This window comes from Ovis canadensis, chromosome 4 (genome assembly GCF_042477335.2).
Source record: "Ovis canadensis isolate MfBH-ARS-UI-01 breed Bighorn chromosome 4, ARS-UI_OviCan_v2, whole genome shotgun sequence".
NCBI classification, from domain to species: Eukaryota; Metazoa; Chordata; class Mammalia; order Artiodactyla; family Bovidae; genus Ovis; species Ovis canadensis.
In genome coordinates this window covers 67020520-67040474 of record NC_091248.1, presented here as the reverse complement: position 1 = coordinate 67040474, position 19955 = coordinate 67020520, and the positions used below count along the sequence as shown (strand labels likewise).

The 19955-nt window shown below is 38.1% G+C and overlaps 1 protein-coding gene across 1 annotated transcript in view; it reads left to right on the top strand.

Moving 5' to 3' along the window:
• The first annotated feature begins 5958 nt into the window (after positions 1–5958).
• TES (testin LIM domain protein) overlaps positions 5959–19955 on the top strand; it is a 64603-nt gene continuing 50606 nt past the window's right edge. Inside the window, exon 1 of the mRNA XM_069587947.1 lies at positions 5959–6561. Within this exon, the coding sequence (XP_069444048.1) occupies positions 6535–6561 (27 nt within the window). The 5' untranslated portion in view covers positions 5959–6534. The remainder of the gene's footprint in view (positions 6562–19955) is intronic.

The window sequence follows — 19955 nt, the reverse complement described above, 5'->3', positions numbered from 1 at the left end:
TGCTTCTGCTTTTTCCTAGTAACAGTTTTACTGTGACTATGTTGCTTTTGTTCTCCCACTGTAATGGGTTATATTATGTCCCCTCCCCCCCAAAAAAATTCATATCCACCCAGAACCTCAGAATATAACCTTATTTGGAAATAGAGTTTTTAATAGACATAATTAGTTAAGATGAAGTCATATCAGATGTGCATGTTAAGTTGCTTCAGTTGTGGCCAACTTTTTGCCATCTTATGGACTATAGCCCACCAGGCTCCTCTGCTTATGGGATTTTCCAGGAAAGAATACTGGAGTGAGTTGCCATGCCCTCCTCCAGGGGGGATTTTCCTGACCCAGGGATCAAACCCACGTCTCTTAAGCCTCCTGCATTGGCAGGTGGGTTCTTTACCACTAGTGCCACCTGGGAAACCCCATACCTCATTAGGGTTGGCCTTAAATCCAACGACTGGTGTCTTCATGAGAGAGAGGTGAGAGATTTAAACAGAGGTACAGAGAAAACAGCCAAGTGAAGATTCTTCAGGAAGGGCTCATGAGAACTGTATTTCCTAAATTCTATGTTTATGAAAGTCTTCGCCCTTTAACTTGAAAGTTACTTCATATAAAATCCTTGGTTTACATTGTCTTTCTTGAATAGCTTAAAATGTTACTCTATCCTCTTCTGATCTAGAGAATTGCTAAAGCAAAAGTGCAATGTTAATACAATTGTCTTCCCTTTTTAAGTCACATCCCTTCCTAAAGCTGAATACCCAAAGGATTTTCTTTCCTATTCTTCAAAGTCCAGTCACTTTACTAGATATGTCTTGTGTTGGTTATTTTGAGTCAATATATTCTCAGGTAAGCAATATGATCTTTCAATATCTAGTTCCATATCATTTTTTTAATTTCAGAAAGTTTTCTTGAGTCACCATTTTTCAGTGTTTGTTCCTTTGGTTTCCATCTTCAGAGACTTATATCATCCACGTACTTGATCTCATCATCTTTTTAATATTTGCTACTTTCTCTGGAATACTTTATATTTGTCATTACTTTTTAAAATTTTTATTTATTTTTAATTGAAGGATACTTGCTTTACAATATTGTTTTGGTTTTTCCCACACATCAGCATGAATCAGCCATAGGTAAACATATGTCATTACTTTTCAATTTTTTAGAAAGAAGAATTTTTACTATCCTATTGTTTGTAGGCATTATCAGTTTTTTGCCATAGTATTCTTTTTAGTTTAGCCTTCATCTATGTAATATTATTTTCTTCATTTCTAATTCTTTCCTGAATTCTATTACCTCAGTTATGAGCTTTTCTAATTCTAATTTGTGTGATCCTTTTATGACATGCATTAACTTTTTGATGTCTTTAATTTGTTTTCAAATAATACACTTTTGCTCAGTTTTGTGGACACATCTTTCTGATGTACTGTAGGGAAGTTATTCTGCTCTGTTTGCTCTCTTTTCTTATAAGTGTGTACTGGATTTGACCTTAATAAATTACTGTTACCCATTATTATGTGACAATAATTTTCCTAAACTTATACAATGATGCAGAGTTTAGAAAATTGTGTCCAACTTCAAAGAGCTTCCTAGTTTTTATGAAGCGCTAACAAATACAACAAGATTTTGGAGATTTCCTGACTCCATTTCCTTTCCTGGCTGTTGAGCACTTGAAATATGGCTAGTATGACTGAGAAGTCAAATTTTAAGTTTTAATGGATTTTAGTTAACCTAATTAATTAAATTTTAAATAACTACATGTGGTTACTGGCTACTACATTGGAGAGAGCTCCTCTAGCCTTTCACTTTCCACTGTCTCTTCTGCCCCAACCTACTTATTCTGATTTCCCTTGACAAAGTTTCTTATTGTGGGACCCTCTCCTAGAAAGAAGTCCTAGTGGGTGAGTCATGAGATATCACAGGGTGAGATTAATTCAGCCCCTTCTGTCACATTTCACTGTTTCCACTGCTGTTTGAAATTTGGCCTGCAGTGTTTTAAAATGGATATCTGGAGGAGAACATCTTAAATTTTCCTGGTGTCCATCAGACACCAACTTATTGCTTCTCTCCCTCCCCTGACAGAATTTTTTATACATGCATGTCTTGTGGCTCTTGTTGGCTTGTCCTTATCTGTCATGTTTTTGGATTTATGGAGATACCTTGCCAGTTTTGTTATGAAGGCTGTCCATGGCTTTTGGTTTTGCTAACCAGTTGATCAGTTTTTTTTTTTTTAATGTAGATTTTTCAGGCAGATTGAAAAATTATACTGCCACTGCCCCACCTTCCTAAAATGCTTTGAATAATATATTTTTAGATAAGGTTTTTCCATTAAGAAATATGCCATGATCATGGAATATTTTTTAAAGGAAAGAAGGAATCCCCATGGACCTATCAATCAGAGACAAACCACTGCTAACATTTTATGAATTTTCCTCATGTTTCTTTTCTGTGCATGATATTTTTGCACAGTTGTGAGCATAATCTATATACCATTCTATTTTCTATTTTGTTCCTATAACATTATGATTGTTTACTGTTAGAAAAAATTAATATAAACTTTTCATGTGAATCATTCATTATTTCCCTAGCCAAACACCAGTGTTTGGTCAACTAAAAAAATTTTTTACAGGTAATAATTTGCTCTGAAAAAATGTTTGTCTCCCCATAGAACAATGTGTAATCCATACAATCTGCTAATGAGCAATAATAGCTAAGTCAGTAGCATAGGAGTTCCTCTAACTGGTGTTAATAAATTATGAACATTTGCTAAAGAGGCCACCTGGGGCTACATTAATAATTGAGGAGACAGGTACAGTCATCTTTATCTTGGAAATTTACCTTACCTGGTGTAGAAAACTTTCCTATTGGTGTTTTCTTTTCCTAATGTTTTGGTATGTTGAGTGTGTGTGTGTTTATATGTACATGTGTATATGTAGATGTTTGTGCCTGTGTATTTATAACCAGTCATCTGCATCTCCATCCCAGATGTCTCTTTTGACTGCCAAACTCAGATCCAATCAGCCTTGCAAAATCATTGCATGCAAATGAAACTCATCTTAAGGTTGGAAAGGAGAGATTTACAGCCACCGTACAAATCACCAAATTAGATTCCTAAGAGTGACTCTTAGGAATGCTCATCCATCCTCCCTTCGAGTCAATCACTCAATTCCAACATTTTCTACTGCCTTAAAATCATTGGTTATTCCTTTAACTCTCTATGTTGCTGCCTCAGTTTGTCCCATAGCCTATTTGACATGGGATACAGCTTTTACTCCCCAAGTTTACTTTCTGTTAAATTCAATGAGAATTTGACCCTTTTCTATAGCTGGACATTGTTGATGAATTCCTTCTTGAATTTCTTCTCTTAAGAGGTTGTTGGGAACTCTAATTTTTTTTTTTTTTTTTTTTTACTAACTAACCTTTATTTCCGTTCTGTGCTTTTCTTGCTCAACTGCGCTCAATTGAGGTAATTGATATTCTCTCTTATTTTGTTATATTCCATGCTGATCTTTTCCATCCATGGCTTTCAATTATTTATCTATGTAAGATATTGACACTTAAATCACCATTCCACTCCAGTTCTCATCTCTAAGATTAATATTTGGATACTTCAGTATCCCAGCCTCAAATCTAATGAATTAAAAACTGTACCCTTTGTCCTCATCCCACTCCCAGGAAAACACAACTAAACACAACCCATATTTTCCTTTTTCCAGAACCACCTACAAAAATGAGCAAGCCAGCAACATGTGTATTATCTTCTACTCATTTTTCTGTCATCAATTACATCTTGTCATCAAACAATGCCAGTTCTAATTCCTTAGTATCTCTTTAGCATAACACTTGAACAGCTAATAAGAAATTAGAGTCTAATCCTCCTAACCTAAAACTTATCTACCTCAATGTTAATTTGTATATAATTGGCACAGTAATGTTTCCAGGTAGATAAAAATTTCAATTAGCAAATGATACACAAAGTGATGCTAGAAGGTTTGGGAGGAAAGAGAGAGAGAAGGGCAAAATACAATGCTAAAAAATGTTTCCAGATATTTTCTTTAGTGTTTGTCTCTCAAATTTCACAAAATAAGCCCAAAATTTATGTTACAACATCATTTGATTCCTTATTTAAACTGTTTCACTGGACATTTTCCATCTGTTAAGCTCCCTGAAAGAGACCAAATTGCCTTGTCATAACTAAACCTCATGTTCATTGGAGTTTACATTGGGTAAACTTTGCAGGAGCCCAAACATTGTAGCATGGTTTGGGAAAATGGCTTGGAAAAGTTTTAATTAAACTGAGTGAGAAGAAAAATTCATGACCATCTTGGTCATTTCATTTTTAGTTTATTAATAGAATAAGAAAAACATCACATCATAAATCAGTGCTCTGTTTGTTACTGAACTGAATTTGGGTCTGCTCATCCAATATGAGACAAAGCTAAGCTACTGACACCAGGTTGTGGTGAAGCAAACTGTAGTGTTTATTGTGAAGGCATCAAGCAAGGAGGACAAGCAACTAAAGCTCAAAACACTAAAACTCCCCAGTGGTTTTTACGGGAGGATTTTTAAAGGCAGCATTTGGGGTATGGGTTGTAGGGTGCCTGACCAGCTTGTGCACAATTCTCTGACTTGTCGGTGATGAAGTAACAGCACACAATTTCAGGAATCCCAATCATCAACCTTCTTAATTCCAACCAGTCTGGGGCCTACATGTTGGTGGTTCATCTGGTTGGAGATGGGCCTGGTTTCTATAAAACCAGTACAAGGATATGGCTCAGGATACTATCTATAGCACTGAAGGAAGAAGCTAAAGGCCCTTGGCTTTACTTTACAGCCAAACTATTATTATTTAGTTTCATTTGACTGTTTTCCTTTGTTTTTGCAATTTCTCATTTAACCGATTAAATTTGCTTTTGGGAACTTGGGAAAAGCGTAGGAAGTTAATGTTCTTCTGCAAACAAAAGGCAGGGGACACCAGGGGTCTGTCCAGGGGAAGATCCTAAGGGTTGAAAACGTTAGCTAAAATGATTTTGGGTTTTTTAAGTTATCATATTTCAAAAGGTAAAGGGGAGAGAGGGCTTCCCTTGTAGCTCAGTTGGTAAAGAATCTGCCTGCAGTGCAGAAAACCTGGGTTCGATTCCTGGGTCAAGAAGATCCTCTGGAGAAAGAAATGGCAACCCCCTCCAGTATTCTTGCCTGGAGAATCCCATGGACAGAGGAGCCTGGCAGGCTACATACAGTCCATGGGGTTGCAAGAATCAGGCATGACAGAGAGACTAAACCACCACCACCACCACCACCACCACCACCACCACCAAAGGGGAGAGAAATGTGGACCTAAATAGCTATATGATTTGGGACTTTTTCCCTTTTAAAAGTAGATGCAGATTAGGTGGTCACTTGCTATCTAATCATTATAATTTTCTATCATTACCATGAACAGAGGAAAAAAAGTCAAAAGGTTGTTTTTTTCCATCTGGAACAAGCTGAAGACACTGCTTAAAGACTCATGAGCTTTAGCTCTGTCCTCAAGAGACTAATAAATTGGGCAGGTCCCTATACTTCTGGGGTCCTCAGTTCCCTGCAAAATGAGAAAGTTATACTCAATAATCCCTAGATTTCCTTTCAGGTCCACCAAGGCAATAGTATTCATTGCCATTGCTCCTGAACGAGGCCATAATATGGATCCAAATCTAGAGCTGCAGCGCTGCTTGTTATGCCTATGATACTGCTTCATCTAAGCATGAGGCACATGAGCAGCCTCACATCATTTCACACAACAGGGGCAAAGGACAAGCCTCTCCTTCCAAAGGAATGGTATAAGTTATCCCTTTACTGGTTCACACTATCCTCATTTTTGAACTATCAAATGCTCAGAAAACCCATATAACCCTCTTCATTGGCTGTCTGAGATAAGGTTTCCAGCCAGTGCTTGGGATATTGGAGAAAAGTATTTAGCCAAGTGCCTTTTCCACAACTCAACAGTGAAATTATAGAGTGCATTTCCATCACGAAGATCCCTAACAATCCCCACAACTTCTCTTTTTCTTCGCTCTGAATTCATATTTAAAGTCCCAAGGAAAACAGGTTCAAGCTGACTGAATGGAAAAGGCTCTTCCTCATTTCAGCTGGAGGCAGCTTGGGCTCCAATTCTTTGGGAGCAGGTAGTCAGGACGCCCAGCGGAGCCTCAGAGATCAACTCCGGGCTACAGGATTGAGCTCCGCAGGGTACCGCCCCGAACGCGGCCCCGCCCCTCACCTTGCTGGCGCCGCGCTCGGCAGCGAAGGTGCGTGCGGCGCTCAGTGATTGGCGGCTGCCTGGAGGGGCCCGGCTGCCATTGGCTGCTTGGGCCTCTTTGTTCCCGGTCCCCGCCGCAGGCCGGCTGCAGCCGACTGGGCAGCGGAAGTTTGACCGTGCCGGCAAGTGGCTGTGGCGGTGGCGCCGGTGTCCCGGTACATCTCCTCCAGTACCGGCAACGGTGCCAGACGCCCGGCGATCCTGGGTGTGTTATCCCCGACAGGAGGAGAAACCCCCTCTGACACATAGACATGGACCTGGAGGCCAAAGTAAAGAAGGTAGGGTGGCTGGCAGCAGCCGCTTCACCTGCGCGGGGCGCCGCCCCCTGGCTACCAGTGGCTGGTGGGGCGCAAGGGCCGTCAGGCACGAGCGGTGTCGGGATCGCCGGCGCCCGGGGCCCCAGTACCCGGTCCTTCGGGTAGAGGGGGTGTCCGCTGGCCCTACTAACTCCTGAAACCCAGGAGCGACTGAGAGTCGCGCGCGAGGGCGGGCGCGGGACATTTCTCCCTGTCTAACCAAGTCCAACGGTTGGAGGTGTTTGAAACTTTTCCTTAAGATGTTTTGGCTGGGCTTGTGCCTCCCAAGAAGAAAAGGATGAGCTTAGGGCGAGTTCGGGCGAAACCGTGACACTACTTCTTCCTGTCTCAGGAAGCTGAACTTTATTAAGCCTTTGTGGTTTGGGGTCACTGATGAGACTTTTGACAGCTCAGACCTCCTCCCTTCCCAGCTTGGCAGTCAAGAGGCTGTCTAGAGTGAGCGTTGATTTAATGTGCTTCCTTCGCAGCAGCGGCTGGTGATGGCGTGAAAGGTGAACTTTTTTTTTTTTTTTTTTTTTGGTCTCTGGTCATTCATTACTTGACTTCCAAAGCACTGCCTTCGTCTTCCAAAGAAAATGTTCTCCTTCTTTGGCAACTAGTCCCAAAGGACGATTGTCAGCGGTGGTTTAGCTCCAGGAGACGTTTCCTGACTGGCTGCCCTCCGGGCGTCAGGACCCGCTGCCCTACCTGAGCCGCTCCGTGATGTTAGGAGACTCGCGTTTCCTGGGAGAAAAGGGTGGGACTAGACTGTGACTCAGAGGGAATGCTGATGTCACATTCCAGTGTAACGTTCTGTGTGAAAGGTCGTCTCATTCCAGGGAATTGATTAAGCTACTTGCTCCTTGGAGAAGGAAATGTTGCTCCTTATCAAATAAGGAAGGAAGTTCTGCTGAGAGTAAAGGAGGGGAAAGTAGAGAACCTAATTTTCTTGTCTTGCTCATTGTGGGTTATCAACATTGCCATTACTTTATCTTCTAAAGACAAGGTTTCTAACCTAAGCATTAGTTCTGTTTCATGCCCAGAGTTGGATTTTTGAAAATATATGCAAGCGCAAAATATTAGGTTAGGTTAGGAGGCTGTTGAAAAATAAAAAGCCTGCAGTGGGGAAAAAAAAAAAACATGTTTGCCCTTTGTGACTAGACTCAGCTTCCAAAAGGGAATTCATGAACAGGAAAACGTATTCTGAGAGTACAGTGATTGAATTCTATTGTCTTCTAGTTTGGTTTCTTATTCTTTTCTTTGCTTTTAGATGACACTTCACTTTCACTTTTCGCTCTCATGCATTGGAGAAGGAAATGGCAACCACTCCGGTGTTCTTGCCTGGAGAATCCCAGGGACAGAAGAGCCTGGTAGGCTGCCATCTCTGGGGTCGCACAGAGTCGGACACGACTGAAGCGACTTAGCAGCAGCAGCAGCAGCACATTTTTTGTTAATCTTGCTTGCTACTAGGAAAGCATTTTGTTTGCCCCTTAATTAGCCATCTGTTGATGAACGCTGCTTATTTTGTTTTTCATGTGGGAAACAGTGGGTAATTTAGTACTTGTCTAAAAATTTTTTGGGGGGATCTTGTCTATGCTTAAACATAGTGCTTCAGAAAAGACGTTTTAAATGCCCAGATCCTTTGGGAGAGAGGGATGAATGGGTGAAACCATTCTGTAAGCTACTGTAATTGTGAATACCTGTCATTATATATTTGTCAAAACCCACAGAATAAACACCAAGAGTGGACCCTAAAATAAACTGTGGACTTTGGGGGATGATGATGTGCCAGTGAAAGTTCATCAGTTATAGCAAATGTACCACTTTGATGTGGGATATTGATAATGGGGGTGGGGGTTGGTCTGAAAAGGGATAGGAGATATATGGGAATGCTGTATCTTCTGCTAAATTTTGCTGTGAACCTGACTGCTCCGGAAAAACAAAACAAAAAACCCCTCTATTTAAAAGGAGGGGGAAAAAAAAAAAAAAAACAAGTAACATTCAAAAGTGATTTTGAAATTATTTGAGACAAGAAGTAGTTCTGAGGGAGAAAGTCCAGAGTTAAGAATTATATGTGCTAGCAAGGGAAAAATCCAGACATTATTTATACAGTTTCCTTAGTTTCAGAATGTGGATTATCATAAATAATGGTCTTGATATATGGTGTAATTTTTCTCCTGCATCTTCCCTTTACTTTAAAAGGTTATCTTTTCAACCGAGAATCTTATCCTTCTCTCTCATCTTCCTCCTCCCCTCCCGCCGCCCCAAGAAAAAGGATTCCATAAATTTAAAACTTGTACAGACAATACCATGACAGTAACAAATCCTTGTTTCACTACCTTGTCATCACTGGTGATTCTCAGGGCAAAGTCCTCAACTAGTAAATTGGAAAGTAAAAGATCCCAAAGATGTCCAGTCTGATTGCCAACATACCTTCTCTGTGTCTAGGTAGGATCCTTGACAGATTAATGTTCTGTGTATTTGACAGAGTGTTTCCCAGTACAAAGAATTTAGAGGTCCCAGAAATACATTTCATAATTTCAGAAAGAAACTTGCATTCCCTTTAGAAATTGTTTTCTAACACATGAGAAGAAGGAAACATTACAAGATCATCTTTGATCTTATGAGCCTTCTTACCCTATTTTGGTATCTAGATACTTTTCAGGTCTCCCTTCTTTTTCACTTGGATATACAAGAAAACTGATAGTTTTACTATACCTTTTAAAAATCATAGCTGAAAGTTGAAATAAAGACACAGCCATTTAACTAAAACTAAATTTAACTTCTGTTTTAAGATGCATGGCATTTTTTTTCCTTTTAAAACCTTTTTACTGTTGTTTTCATAAGAAATTTTCTCCAGGCAGATGACAAATGTTACTTTCCCATTAACATTTCATGTAAAAAGAATTAGAGGGTTATCTTTATTTCACATCCACCTAGGTGGATAATGTTATTATAAGATTTTTTGTTTTTAAGAGGAGAACTTGGGTGTCTATCATGGGCATAAATTTGGATTAATTACCAGTTAAAATACACCATCAAAAAGGCAAGGAATTTTTATAACTAGATTTTACTATATTGTATTTTGTTTGAGATAAGTGAGCTGTTGCTAGGAAGTAAGAGCTAGTTTGGTTATACAGAGTTTTGTTTTAATATTTTAGAGTAGAATTTGAGTTTTACATCTTTGCTCTGTCTTTGGAGTTTCTTGTCTAGATCTCTTCCTTGTGTCTTATGCTTCTTCATTATAATTAACTTCATGTAAGTAGAGCCTGTGTCTGCTTGGAAAACACAATGACCTTTGAGAAACAGAGACAGAGTCTCATTTTGTGATGAATGCTAAATCATGGCCCACAGCCAGCTATTTTCCTCTTTCCTTTCTGTGTTACTCTCCCCTGAGAAACACTTTTTTCCCTTTAAAAACATACCAGAGAGAAAGAGAACTATAGTAATTTCCCTTATGCTGCCTGGAATTGCTATAGAACTTTTAATTTTACACCTTATTCATTGTTTGCCTCCTTTCTAACCTCCATCTTTTGATCCTTCCTGATGTCTTGCGTATTTTTTCTGTAAGATCCTTTTCTTTGTTTCTTTCATTTTAAAAAGATGAGATTTTAAAGATTACACAGTCACTAAAACATCTCCTTTCTCAGCATCCAAACATGTTCTGAAAGCTTCTGTCATTTGCCGAAAAATCAGAGTGACACCATGTGATTGCAGTTGGCAAGATAACTGCACCACAAAGACTGTCTCCGTTAGAAATTAGAATGAACCTTTTCTCTTAGGGTGGCCCCTGACTGAAGTGGGAAAGGCAAGTACACGGTGACCTGGAGGTTCAGCTCTACAGTTGAATTCTCTGCTTGAAGCCGTTCTTGCTGAGAATCATTGGCAAGACTTAGGGTAATGAGAGGGCTTCCAGGGCTTTACCTTAGAGGCAGTTACTCTCTCAGAACAAGTACAGAATAAAGTGTTCCTCAGCAGGGCTTTTATCTCTTTTAAGCCATAGTGTGAGTCATTACATTAATTAGACATGAAAAGTCGCTTTTTCTAACTTGCTTTGAATATTGGTTTGAATAGAACTGTAGTAGATTTTCTGTTGATTTGTTCCTTAATCCTATCCTATGAAGTTGAATTAGGGGTTTATGTCTCTACTGGCTATCAAGCTGTGTACCATCACCTCTCTCCTTGACTTTGCTAGCTCACCTTCAATAATACTAAATATTACTAATCCAAGACACACTCCTCACCCTACTTGCCCCCCTTTCCCCCCAACACACACATCACCCTCCAGGTAATCATTCTTCTTGTTACCAGCTAGATGGAAAATCTCTTTCTTATATATTCCCAAAGCATGTTATTATAACTCTTAGCAAACTTTTTACTTTCTCCCTCTACATTATAGTCTTTCTCTTACTTGGATTGCAAGCTTCTTGAGGGAAATTCATATCCTATTTATACTTGTATAGTTATTTTGTTTTCTGTTCAAAGCAATTTATGAAGCAGACTAGCTTCATTTTAAGGATAAGAAAATTAAGGCTTAGATAGGTTGATCTGAAACTGGCAGAAAGTAACTATGATCTTGCACCATAGTCTTCATAATCCATGTGACTTCCATCACATCACCTAGCCTGAGTCCTCTGATACCCTTGCTCTGATCACTGCATATATGTTGAATGAAGTTCCCTAATAGAAAAAACCTAACATGCATTTCAACATTTTTATTTGTTTAAAGGAATTATATTGGGGAAATGGTTTCTATTCCAATAAAATTACTACTCTACTGGTTTTCTATAGTTTATACTTTACCCATGATCATATGTATGCCTTTAGGGTAAGTTGCCTTTGACATTTTTTGCATGGAAACAAAGTCTAAATAAGTACAAATATCATGAAAAGTAACTTCTGGGAGATTTTACAGTCAAAGAAATTCCATAAGCTCCAATAATATTCTGGACTGTATCTTCTAGGATTCCCAGGTTTTGTTGGGAGCAGTGATAATGCTGCCTTCTAGCTACCTAATATGGTTCTGAACAATAGCAACCCTGCTTTTGGCTCTTTGTCTTTCAACTAGTGACATCTGGAATTGTATACAGGTACTCATGGTTGGCCTGTAGAAGAATCTGTTCTACCTGCTGAACCCCAGAGTTGATAGTAAGCCTTACACGTAACATGGTAGGCTAAACCTCTTTTTCTCCTAGCAACAAAATACTCTAAGTGCTGCTGGAATGGCAGATCAGAATAGAGCAGTTAAAAACAAAAAGTTCAGTGTTAGCAGAATTGTTCATACAAGAAGACCTATTGAGAAGCAGTAGGAAACACCAAAATGAACTATTTAACGAGGCACTCACTGAACTCCAGTAGGGTACCAGTCTTGTGAGCCTGGAATTAACATCATGGACCATAGAGTTAGTCTAGTCTAAAGGGTCTGTTCAGTAGAAAGAACAATAAATTGGTAAAAGAGTACTACTTCCTATATTCTTTTTCTGAAAGCCAGAAGTAGGGATATAGTTTGCCCCATGCTAATTTGAATATGTTTTTTACACGCCAAATCACTACCATGTATTCAGAAATTGAAAAGATTAGTAAGTACCCAGTATAGGTAAAGCGCAGTAGTATACAGAAAGATCTTTTATGGTATATTAGCTTTCTCACGTCTGTTTATCAGTATGATGTTTTAAATTCACTCTGGGCTGAGAATTAGCAGATCTGGGTCCACTGTAGTCTTTGTGATCTTTGCCACTCTGGATCTCAGTTTCCATATCCATAAAAATCAATAGGGGAGCCAAGTGATTTCTAAGATTTCTTCAAACCCAATTACTCTTTTTGACTTTGGAAAATATTATCAGTAGTTTACCAAATATAATAATATTACACAGTGCTTAAAAATCATACAGGCCAAGAATATATAAATATTTATGATTTTCAATGAAATGGCCTGTATATAAATGTTATATATTCGTATGGAGTCCATGAGAAAATGAAAAAATTTTTAATAGATCTTAGCTGCTTTTTCAACTTGTTTTTACTTAGTTTGCCTTTTACATGTTTGTGGCGTATTTGAAAACATTGTTTAATTCATTTAACTCTTTAGTTTACAGCTTCAAAGGCATATAAATTGCTTTCTTAGCATGAGGCAAATAAGCCTAGTTATGATGTATATCACTCTCTATGGTACTTAATTACAGGAAAATGAAAAATAATGGAGCTTTTATTGTCTTTAAAAGTTATCTCTCCCAAAATAAGATGATTCATTTAAAAACTATGTGAGTAGTTTATGTGCAAAACATTTTTCTAAACCCTGGGGGTATAGTATGAACAAAAAGACAAGATACCTTGTATTATAGAACTTACACTATTGAGAGAAATGATAGAGAAAAAAAATGACAAAATAAATGATAGAAAGTAAGTACAAATGGGATTATATCCCTTAGTGAACTCTTTACAGGACAAGACTACACTAGATTTGTAACACAGAATGTCCTAATTTAGTGGTGATTCTTGGCATTTGTTCCTGGCTTTGCAAGCTTTATAATTAGGAGTGATTATTTGTCTTAAGTAATATCAAATGAAAAAGAAATGAGAAAGCAGCTTATATGTATTAGAATGTGAAGAAGCTCATAATCAGATAAAGCTAAAACATTTACAGTGTTACACCTATAGATACACAAACTGTCTTTTTCCTGATTACAAATGTGCTGCAAGGGTCATTCCTGTATTGCATTTCCTGTTTACAATCATTACTAGTTTTTGTTTGGTAACTACTGTCATGGTACCTGAAAGAATGACTTTTTAAAAATCCATTTATTAGATCATTGATATACAATACATAAAGGAAATTATTTTGCTTTTTTACAAAGTAGTGATGTTAGGGATTATTATATAAATTATGAATTATGAAATAACTTCAGTGATAAGAAAATAGAGAAAAGACTAACCAAATTGAAAAAGAGTTTTAGAACCTCAAACTTTCAAGATTTTAAGGAAAAATTAATTTGATAAATTTGTATTTGATCTTTGAGTAAAATCCATGGATTAAAATGTGCCTTAAGCACTGTTATTAGAGGATTAAATTTAGAGGTTATGTTTTTCAGCTATCCACTTCCAGTCTTTGACTCTTTTATAAAAAAGCTCCAGTCATATTTTAAATAGTTTCACTTATTTTTTTTTCAAGTACCTGATCTACCTAACTCCCTACTTAAATAATAGGAAATTAGAAGAATTAATATGCATGACTATAATTTTCTAATGCAAGTTCAAGCTGTGATTCTAAAATGACTTTTTAATTATTTTTCTTTCTTTTTTCTTCTCAACATTTATAATCACTGTTCATTGCCATTTACAAAAACTATAAGAAAGAACAGAAGGTGATAGAAGAAAGAACCTATCTAAAGAAACTCACTAGGTATAATCTGGGGACTGCTATGGAAGTATTTCATGTTTCTGTAGTATTTAGCTATAAAAATTGGTTGATTGTAGGTATCACTGCTTTTATTTTGGTCATATTCAACAAAGGAGAAAAGCATAGTTTAGGATTGCCACTTTCTCTTATCCTTGGCTAGTCAAGAATGTAGGACTGCTTGGGTTTGAGTATGGCTTGAGGGAGGGACTGTAGGAGAAGCCAGGCAGTTTGAGGACTGCCGAGAGCGCATCTGCTAAGCAACAGCCAGGCTACCACTATGTAAATATAATTAAACTCTGGATGAGGCCGGATCATCCTCAGATCACCTATGCTTCAGTCTGTCTTTATTACAGTGACATTCTGACCACCATACAGATTTTAAAAAGGGGTTTCAGGGCATCTGTTGGTTACATAGCTTCGTATCTGAACAGTGCGCTTAGCAAAAAAAGAGGCTGAAATCCTAGCACAGATGCCTTGGTGCTGAGTCCGTTAATGTCTGTTGCCACCATGAACTTATTACCCCTGTTTTGTTTAAAGATAAAGTGATATCATGTTTCATTGCAAAATGACAATGCAAATATTAGGTGTATTTTTCTTTTTATGAGTGTAATATCATGGAAGTCTTCATAGAATGAGTCACAAAGTAAAGGTAAAGAATATATTTTCATTATGGAATACTGGCATACAATACAAATAACTGAGGGTTAGACAAAACAAAGTCACCATTTATTTTTCACAGAGGATATTAAAATTTCAGTTTAGATGTAAAACTACAGTATCTTAATTCCTTTTCTATCAGTATCACCTGTTGAGCTTATGTCCCCCAAAATTCCATGATGTCATCTCTGGTGGATCAAAGAAGGAATGTAGGCAGGCTAGCTAGTGGGCAAGATGTGAATTAACTACAGTGCTGGATAAATGACATAAGTGCTGTAATACAGTATTGCTCAAAATATCTGTGTTGAGGAACCATTTTTTCAAAACTCCGAATCTGTCCCAGGCAAAATACTTTTAAAAACACAATAAAAATGAATTACTAAAAGAAAAAGACAAAAATGAGGCCAATTTAAGAAATATACCAGACCTACTGTCAAAGTGCTTAACAATTCCTAATTTCTTTCAGTTTCTTTGTATGTTTCATAGCAAACTGGTAACCAACAGTTTGCAGGCTGCACACTTTGTAGCACTGCAATAATAGGAATACAGACCATTACGACTACCATTCTCTACCCTTATCAGTGGAGAAGATGTTTCAAGACTCCCAGTGGATGCCTGAAACTGCAGATAATACCAAACCGTTATATATATGGTTTTTTCCTATATACACATGCCTATCACAATAAACAGTGGAAAATTCTGAAAGAGATGGGAATACCAGACCACCTGACCTGCCTCTTGAAAAACCTGTATGCAGGTCAGGAAGCAAGTTAGAACTGGATACAGAACAACAGACTGGTTCCAAATAGGAAAAGGAGTCCGTCAAGGCTGTATATTGTCACCCTGCTTATTTAACTTCTATGCAGAGTACATCATGAGAAACGCTGGGCTGGAAGAAGCACAAGCTGGAATCAAGATTGCCGGGAGAAATCTCAATAACCTCAGATATGCAGATGACACCACCCTTATGGCAGAAAGTGAAGAGGAACTAAAAAGCCTCTTGATGAAAGTGAAAGAGGAGAGTGAAAAAGTTGGCTTAAAGCTCAACATTCAGAAAACGAAGATCATGGCATCTGATCCTATCACTTCATGGGAAATAGATGAGGAAACAATGGAAACAGTGTCAGACTTTATTTTGGGGGGCTCCAGAATCAGTGCAGATGGTGACTGCAGCCATGAAATTAAAAGACGCTTACTCCTTGGAAGGAAAGTTATGACTGACCTAGCTAGCATATTCAAAAGCAGAGACATTACTTTGCCAACCAAGGTCCGTCTAGTCAATGCTATGGTTTTTCCAGTGGCCATGTATGGATGTGAGAGTTGGACTGTGAAGAAGGCTGACCGCCGAAGAATTGATGCTTTTGAACTGTGGTGTTAGAGAAGACTCTTGAGAGTCCCTTGGACTGCAAGGAGATCCAACCAGTCCATCCTAAAGGAGATCAGTCCTGGGTGTTCTTTGGAAGGACTGATGTTGAAGCTTAAACTCCAATACTTTGGCCACGTCATGCGCAGAGTTGACTCATTAGAAAAGACCCTGATGCTGGAAGGGATTGGGGGCAGGAGGAGAAGGGGACGACCGAGGATGAGATGGCTGGATGGCATCACCAACTCGATGGACATGAGTTTGGGTAAACTCCTGGAGTTGGTGATGGACAGGGAGGCCTGTCGTGCTGCAGTTCATGGGGTCGCAAAGAGTCGGACATGACTGAGTGACTGAACTAAACTGATGATGAAATTTAATTTATAAATTAGGCACAGTAAGAGATTAACAACAAGAACTAAAAATAGAAAAATGATAACTATATACTATAGTAAAAGTTTTGTTGATGTGGTTTCTTTCCTTAATTAACTTCTTCATTCCTACCCAAAATGGAGCAGTGGCTTATTCAATGGCAGACCTAGTCTCTGCAGTAATTTTTATATTTTTCTGTCCAAACCCATTCCCGAATATTTGTAACCATCCCTTGCATGCGTGCTTGCTAAGTTGCTTTAGTCATATCCGACTCTTTGCAACCCTATGGACTGTAGGCTGCCAGGCTCCTCTGTCCATGGGATTCTCCGCGCAAAAATACTGGAGTAGGTTGCCATGTCCTTCTTCAGAGGAGCTTCCTGACTCAGGGATCAAACCCATGTCTCTTTTGCCTCCTGCAGTGGCATGCAGGTTCTTTCCACTAGCGCCACCTGGGAAGCACTAAGTGGTATAAGTCATCTTAGGGGATCCCTTGCTGAAGTCTTCATGTGGGCTTCATGTTTTCTGGTGCCACATGTTACCACCAACTAGAATATGTTTCTGCTTATGTCTCCCACCCATGACTTTAATGCCTTTTCCATCTTAACTAGGCAATTAGCATGCACTGTGTGGCTATAATTTCTGCAGTTTGAGGTGCAACAGCAACACTAGCAAGAATTTGTTTTTCCTTCATCACAATTTCATGGATAGAAGATTTCTTCCTACCATAGATCTTAGTAGCATCAGCATATAATTTTTTTTGTTGTTAAGTGGAGAAATTTCATCTTTCACTTAAAGGAATCGCTTTAAGTTTTCTCTTTGTCATATCTGAATTGCCAGCATCACTATTTCTGCAGTTTGGAGCCATTATTAAGTAAAAATAAGGGTTATTTGGAATGCAAGCACTACAGTGATACTGTAACAATCAGTCTGGTAATGAAATTAGCTACTAAGTGACTAACCAGCTGAATAAACTGGACAAAGGATGATTTGTAACTAAAGGCAGGACAGAGCAGACTCCAGATTTCATCACACTACTCAGAATGCAGTTAAAATTTAGGAATTGTTTACTTCTGAAATTTTCCATTTAATATTTTTGGATCATAGTTAACCATAAATAACTGAAACTGCAGAAAGCACAAGTGTGGATAAAGGGCAACTACTGTATTATGAGGTTTCAGAAGCAGAAGCAATATAATTGAGTGGATTGAGAACAACATTATGGAGGAAACATCAGTCAAACTAACTCCTGTAAGATAAGTAGACAAAGAAGGATTTCCAGGAAGAATAGATAATCTGAACTAAAGAAACATGGCTGCAAAACGTCAGTAAACCCTTCACATTCTCACCATTAACATTTTTAGCATTGACTCTTCTAGAATAAAGCTAAGGTATATGATTTGTGATTTTCCTAGATTATAGGTTTGAATTTCTAAGTGTGCCACTGAGCTTGTACGGGAACATAATCTACTGCTGAGGATCTATATCTCTCTCCTAATCATGATTCTTATTTAATGTCATCTCTTGACTTAGAGGAGAAAACATCACACTGGAGTCTAGCTGGGGTAGTCTGGGCTTGGCTGCAAGCTGTGGGTTGGGACTACACTGGCTCTCCATATCTCTCATCTTCCTTAGATCACTGGATATCTTAAGCAGACATTTGGAGAATAGTGGGCATGTCCAACTGCAGGAGTACATTTTAAGCCTCTGCTTGTGTCACCACAATCACATGTCCAAGTTCAAACTCAAGGGGAGGAAAGTTCTAGTCTAATGACTACGAGGCAAGGGTCTGGATGTTTAATACAACTACCTGGGAATAAAGAATTTGGATCATTACTTCAGGCTATTATATATTCTATAGTGGGATTAATTTTTTTTTTTTAATTTGGGGGTTGAAGTATACTTTTCTGAAGTTCTTTCCTGTAACAAGTCTGTTCCAAGAAGATATTCTGCACAGTTTCATAGACAACTGATACTTCAAAGCAGGACAGTCTTTGACCTTTCTGAAAAAGCTCTGAAAAAATCTTGAAATATCCTTTACTTGATTTTTAGAGTGATCTAGTCTCTTTTCTGTTAGTTTTGAGACTAACAGACCTCTCTAGATTCATCCCAGCTAGGTCATATGATCTCCATGTGAAGAAATGTAGAACTCATTTCTCTGGAAAAGATCAAATTGCCAAAGGTTTTTAAGAGGAATTACAAAATCTAACCTTTTAAATACTGCAATAAATTGAAAGTAGATTATACAGATATTCAAATGATGCTGTGTGTTATACTCTGCCATTGGTGGCAAAATAGAAAATTTTCCCAAGAGAAATAGGCAGATTAGCAGTAGAGAGAGGCAAGACAGATGAGTGGCTCAGTATCCATATTTTTTTTATGATGTCACAGGTAAAAATAATTGAGATACTATTTGTTGGCACTTTTCTCATGGACCAGATGAAATCAAGCTGGGGAATGGAAATCATCCAGTGGACCACTGCTGCCCACTTCTCTGGAACAGGGAGTTTAGAGGATGCAGAACAGAACTTACATAGATTTGAATCCTGGTTGACACTCCCCTAGAAATTTAGACAAGTTTCTTAGCCTCCTTGGCTTTAGGAAACTTATTTGTAAAACATGGATAATACCTCCTTATTGGGTTATTGTGAGACTACATAAAATGATACATGTAAACACTTAGAACAGTGCCTCACATGTAGCAAGTACTTGATCAGTGTTATTATTCATGTTCTCTGATGAGTTTATTTAGTTATCTAGACCTTAGCATCAATAAGTAAATATTTGGAGATCCAGAATTGCAGAAAGTTCATCAGCTTTAGAATTCTGAGTTGAATTCTTAGCCCTGACACTTACTGGCTGTGTGAATTTGGCAAAATTACTTAAACCTTTAATCCTCAGGATCTTTATCTGAAAATGCATTACAACCATCTATCTCACAGGGGTATAAAGAATAATTAACATGAACATTTTAAAGCACAAAGTATGGTACCTGCTCATATGAAAAATAGGTGTATTATAATTATTATCAAGAAATCCAGTTTAGACAGAAGAAAATCCTGCATAGATTTTAAAACCATTTAACAGGTACCTGAATATATCATCAAGGATTTTATGACTTAACACTTTCAGAAAAATTATTGATACTTGATGCTTTGTTGGACACAAAGAAATAATTAAAATTCAATAAATGGAATGTATTAAATTACTGGATTTCATTTTTTCCTTTTTTAAAATTTGCAAGTTTTTTATGATAAAAATAAAAATTTATAAGTAACTGTTGCTAGCAGTTGGTTGAGTACATGCTGTATGCTAGTCACTGTGGGAAAGATTTCAGAGCTATGTTATTGGGTCTCTAGTGGGGCCACTTGATGTAACATTGCCAGGTACTCTGGTCCAGTATAGCAAACAGTTATGTTTTCCTGAATGTAGTCTTCCTTAAAGTTTTTGGTAAGTTGCAAAAATGGATACAGTTCTTTTTAGCACCTCCCATCAAGAAATGGAGTCTATTTTCCTACGCTTTGAATCTAGGCTGCTGGCAGACAGTGTTAGAAGTGGTGTTGTATGTGCTGTGACCAGGGACTTCACAGGGCT